Source organism: Poecilia reticulata, linkage group LG9, assembly GCF_000633615.1.
Source record: "Poecilia reticulata strain Guanapo linkage group LG9, Guppy_female_1.0+MT, whole genome shotgun sequence".
Taxonomy (NCBI): Eukaryota; Metazoa; Chordata; class Actinopteri; order Cyprinodontiformes; family Poeciliidae; genus Poecilia; species Poecilia reticulata.
The window spans coordinates 1,504,636-1,510,201 of record NC_024339.1 but is presented as its reverse complement, the minus strand read 5'-3'; the positions used below and the strand labels follow the sequence as shown (position 1 = coordinate 1,510,201).

The 5,566-nt window shown below is 40.6% G+C and overlaps 1 protein-coding gene across 1 annotated transcript in view; it reads left to right on the top strand.

Annotated features, from left to right (window-relative positions):
- LOC103469603 (serine protease HTR4) overlaps positions 1 to 5,566 on the top strand; it is a 7,841-nt gene that overhangs the window by 1,598 nt on the left and 677 nt on the right. Inside the window, exons 3-7 of the mRNA XM_017306525.1 lie at positions 1,274 to 1,468; positions 1,576 to 1,608; positions 2,438 to 2,552; positions 2,641 to 2,698; positions 3,410 to 3,505. Coding sequence (XP_017162014.1) covers positions 1,274 to 1,468; positions 1,576 to 1,608; positions 2,438 to 2,552; positions 2,641 to 2,698; positions 3,410 to 3,505 — 497 coding nt within the window. The remainder of the gene's footprint in view (positions 1 to 1,273; positions 1,469 to 1,575; positions 1,609 to 2,437; positions 2,553 to 2,640; positions 2,699 to 3,409; positions 3,506 to 5,566) is intronic.

The following is a 5,566-nucleotide window of genomic DNA, read 5'->3' as shown; positions in this document are numbered from 1 at the left end:
TTAAACATGTAGAATTTGTGTTTCTTTATGGATTTCCATTCAGTGACCTGAATAAAACATGTTGCTCAAACACATCAAGCTGCTTTGTGTGGTGGAAAGGAGCAGGTTTCCCACCACTTCAGCCAGTCTCCACTCAGCATGAGCATCACTACCATTTTTAGAACTGATCTGCATACAAGAGCACATGGAAAGAAAACAAACATCCTCCGTGTTATAAAGGCAAAATGATTTGTCCCATAGCAACAATGATGTGGACCCTGCGGTTCAGGGCTGTTTCTTTCAGACATGCCTTCCTGTATAAGTTTTAAGGTCTGGCTGGGACCAGATGGGYTGCATGCTGTGTGAGATGCGGTTTAGTGTTGGTTCCAGAGATGAATGAATGAGGTCAGTCGGGAAGAAAAGCATCCAGAAGCTGGTAGAGTTAACCTGCCTCACTCTCTACATGTCCGTCCATCCATCCATTTTCTTACACCCTTGTCCCTTAGTGGGGTTGGGGGGGGTTTGGTGCCTATCTCCAGCTAACGACCCTCTACATGTATCGGTCAAAATTAATGCYAATTAATGAGCAAATATGTAGCTCTACTGATGGATTTCATAATRCTGTCTCTATTCTTGGGGTTGCAGCCAATCAACACGGAGGCTAATGAATGGTACTCTTGGATTGGCTGATTTGCAAACGACTGCCAGCAGTGTGTCGAGTGGCACTGATCCTATACGTATTTTAGTTTCCCAAGCTGCATCTTTTCTAGAATATATTAGATATGTTCCATGAAAAAAAAATCACCCATAGGCAAATTTGGAGTTAAGTTTAACAGGAAAATCAATTCTCTAAAATAAATGATGGTTAGGATTCCTAAAAAATATACACAAATAGCCCACCGATTGTCCCAGATGGATTCATTCATTATATCTTACATTTTCAGATTTATYAATGTCTTCATATCTTCTATTCACCCATAGATCATCCCTCTACCCAACTTTCTATGTCCTGGTCAATTGAAACCACGTAGAAATAAACAAACACACTCTAGTCAATCTAAACTGCAACTTCTTAAAGGAGCTGGGAAGACTTTAAAAAACTGACTAATAAACAAAAATCTCTTTCCCACATGTGCTGCTGTAAATTTCAAACTGATTCAGCTTTGAATGTCAATAGTAAGGATTTTAAGAGTAAAAAAAAACAAAAGAAGAAGAAAAAATATCCACCATGTGGCTCATTAAGAGGGCAGTACTCCTATGTCCCAGTGACCACAGCTCGCACGTCCCCCTGCAGGGTCAGCTGGCCGTGCTGCCTCTGGGCCGGTCCTCAGAYATGCGCCCTGGTGAGTTTGTGGTGGCGGTGGGAAGCCCCTTCTCGCTGCAGAACACTGTCACCGTCGGCATCATCAGCAGCGCTCACCGCAAAGGCCTGGAGCTGGGCTTCAAGGACTCTGACCTGGACTATATTCAAACTGACGCCATCATAAATGTGAGTGCATTAACACAGAGAGAATCAAAAACCCAAGCATGGTCTGTGTTTGCAAGTATTTTTCTAAATTGTCTTTGAAAAATCATGAATTTTGTTTCRCATCACAGTACGGCAACTCTGRTGGACCACTTGTCAATTTGGTGAGAGACTTTCTGCTGCTATTTTTATGAACAGATAATATTTCTTATCTGTAAAGTTTTTTTTCCCCTACCTACTGCCGCTGATGGAGTCTAAAGCCTTTTTTGAGTCTTACCCTATGATGGGTGATGGGTTTGACACCTGGGACAAATAACACCGACAAAAGCTGAACATTTTTCAGCTTTCTTGTTTTGTGTGCTCATCTATGTGCATGAGCGCTGCACCTTTCCTTGGCTGGAGGAAAGGTACAGACTGTTATCTCATTGTGTGGCCGTGCTGCCTCTGTGTCCATAGGACACGAATGGAGATGGAGCAATCTTTTCTAGCACAAATTTATCCAGTTGACTGGACAGCGGTCGATTTCGGCTCTGGCACTCTTCTGTTGCCAACCTGTAAGAGTCTTAAGTGGATTCTGTGCAAAAATCCCTTTTAACTTTGGAGCTGTACGGGTTCAGACTGACAGGCCCAACGCCACTTCCAAGGACCACAAAAAGACCTCCAAAATTTCACAACTTTAGCTATGCTTGATTACGGTACAGTAGGCTCCTCATATATGATAACTTTATTAAACTTTCCAGTTTTTTTGCTCTTAAATTTCACTCAAGGTGGCAACAAAAAGATCTTTAAAAATCGTAAGCGTTACTTGCTGAAACCTGCAGAAACCCTGTTACACAACATTCAGAACTAAGGTGATGCTTATGTATAATTTGATTGGCTGTGAAGAGAAAGAAACTCAACCGATTATTTCTGTTTTTGTATTTTCTCCATCTGACACAGCAGCAGCTTCAGTGATAGCCACGGCCTAACAGCTGCCTGTCCTCTGATCAACAGGACGGAGATGTAATAGGCATCAATACCTTAAAGGTGACAGCCGGGATCTCGTTTGCTATCCCTGCAGACAGAATACGTCAGTTTCTTGCTGACTTCCACAACAGGCAGCTAAACGGTAAGGATGTGTTCACAACCTCCTGAAAAAAAAAAACATCCTGATGTTATTCACACTTCATCGTTTTCCTATGCTTATCTTTTACTAGGTGACCCAGAGCACAGAAAGAAATTCTTAGGTGTCCGCATGATGCAGCTCACACCATCGTAGGTCAACTTTTTTTCCGCATGTTCTTTCAAACTGTTTTGATCAGATGGTCTATAGAGGAACAGGTGATGTTGTGCCTAATAATAGAAAATAGCTGGAAAAATGCTGTTCTTTCCTAATTAAAACATATTMATTTCTTGATTAGTAATCTTAAATAATAAAATAAGATTACTTATTTCTCTCCAGTGGGAGAAATTATTTTACAAAGGTGGGTAAGTGGATGCACATGAAGTTTTGTGCCAAAAGAAGCGCCGTGGTACGCAATATCAACGTGCAAGARAAGAGCATATTGACTTCGAAAGGACAGCATATCCACACAGACATGAAGTACATATCCACATACGATTCATCCATTTCMTTCTCATCATCTGAGCTTCCTGTTTCTCTCTTCAGGCCTGGACGTCGTCTGTAGTTTAAGACGGTTGCATTTAACCAAAGGATCCCTGAACCTCCTCCCAGAGTTCAGGGCTGCTCAGCGTTATGAATATGTTATTTCATGGAAGTAACTCTATGAACAAGAACATCATTTTGTGAAGAGCTAGAGATTAAATTGCTCCCCTCATTTTTAACTCAGATTTTCTCTAGATGGAAAGTTTTTTGTTTGTTTAAACATTTACTGCTTTAATTAAAGTTAAATTACACGTCAAACTGCCATCCATGTCCAGAATGTTTTGTGTTTTTGTAAGATGTGTTCTCTTCCGTCTGTCCAGTTTGACTGAGGAAATCAGAGAACGTGTGGACAGATTCCCAGACGTGAGTTCAGGGGTTTACATTCATGAAGTTATTCCCGGAACAGCTGCATCCAGGTAGGGATGGGGCCACAGGGAATATTTATGGGCTTCACTGTACACATAAATAAACATGGTTCCTGTGAAATTGTGAATATTGGAGAGGTCTTCTGTTTTCACCATAGAAACACTTCGTCTGTGACAGACCAAATTTTTTTTTTTAAATCCAGAAAATCACATATGATTTGTAAATAATTACTTTGCATTTAATTGAATTAAATAAGTATTTGATTGCCTGTCGACCAGCAAGAATCTTGGCTCTAACACACCTGTTAGTTTTCCTTCCAGGTAATTAATCCATTACCTGGATTCATTTGATCTGTTTGAACTCAACCTGTAGAAAAGACACCAGTCCACACACTCATTCAAGAAAAAATCTGATTAATTATTTAAAAATCATGCAATTTTTTGGATTTGGTCTGTTGAAGTTCAGGTTTACATACAATAAAATGATCTCCATTCTTATTAAGTGGTGAAAAAAACAAGATGGAAACTTTTTAACGAGGCTACCTAGAGGCATTGAAGGATCTTCATGAACTTCCAATAAGCACTGGTTGTGTTCAATAAGCCCCTCCTCCTGACTCTGATTGGTTGTTTTTGGCCAAGCATTTCTTCAGACGGAAATAATACTTCATGGAGGAGATCGATATTTTCACACATTATCTTTCTCATATTGTTCTGTCACGACATGATGATAATTTTAACAAATATGTAAAAAAAACAACTTTTCTATAAAAGTTGCATACTGCGGCTTTACGCTTAATGAAATTCTGAAMACTTCAGTACATCAGGCGGTTATGAATTTCTCTTTTTAGTATCACAGTAATCTCAAATATACATTTATATGAACTAAATTTATGAAATATCTGCAAAAGTAAATGTGAAAAAAGTTCATTAATGATTCAGTTTTTTTTAGATTTTTCTTAAAGTCTCATCAGAGGTATGCACACATTCCAGATCTGTGTGTTCAGTGACAAAGAAAAGCAGAACAACTAATATTTGGTACAGCGATCAAGCTTTAGCACTTCATTTTCAAGTAAAATTATGAATTCATGATGAAAACATGCAGTTACTTATTAGCACACTGAAGTCAGGAGGCTGGTTTTCTACTGCTGAGCTGAGAAGAAGTGAGAAACTTTTACCTCCCACAATTCTTCAACACTGAGACTTGTTAGATTAAACAGAACACCCAAACACGCGCCGAGAAAACTTCACTTGTTCACATGTCGCCTGCAAGAGTCTGTTGCATCGGTTCAGCCCAAGAGGCTACGCTGACAGAAGTTGGAATATGYCTGTTTTAAAAGTAGAGCAGCGCAGCTTACTGCTGGGACGCTTCTTATTAGGAAGCGCTGTCTAGATATAATAAGTGAAGTGCAGAGTCACAGCTTGTGTTGGCTTTACTGAAGGCAACAACAGAGCTGTGAACCTGGCATCTGGAGGCCTCTGGGTATTTTCCAAGAAAAAAAGAATAAGAGTAACTCTGCTGTTGTTGGGGCTCCAGATTGAGCCGCGGTCCGTTGTTCTCATTAAACTTGTTCTTCCCACAGGCTGAGCGCTGACATCTTTCTCCTGGTGAGACGGGGTCTCTCGCTGCCTTGCTTTCTGCTCTATATTCTTAATAGTCCTCTGTTCTTTCTGTCACGTTGAAGCCTGAAGCTCTGAAGCACAAGCAGCAGTAGCGTGAGCTGTACAGTAGAGTCTGCTGATTTACTATGGCGACGCTGCCGTACCGCGCCGCGCAGCCTCCTTCCTCCGCTGACGGATCACATGCATTCCGTCTGCATGCAGAAGTCGACTGCACAGAAACAGGCCGCTGACTGTCTCCATGTTTCACAAACAGAGGACAGGTGGAGGCTGCAAAAAATGAATTTTTTTGTAAAAACAGTTTAGATGACAATGGAACGAAGCAGCTCTTTCTTTTGAAATCAATGTTTGGAATTTCTATGAGTTATATTTTTAATTGTTTTTTTATTTCACAATAACCAGCAACCCTCCCGACCCCACTAAGGGACAAGGGTGTAAAGAAAATGGATGGATGGATGGATGGATGGATGGATGGATGGATGGATGGATGGATGG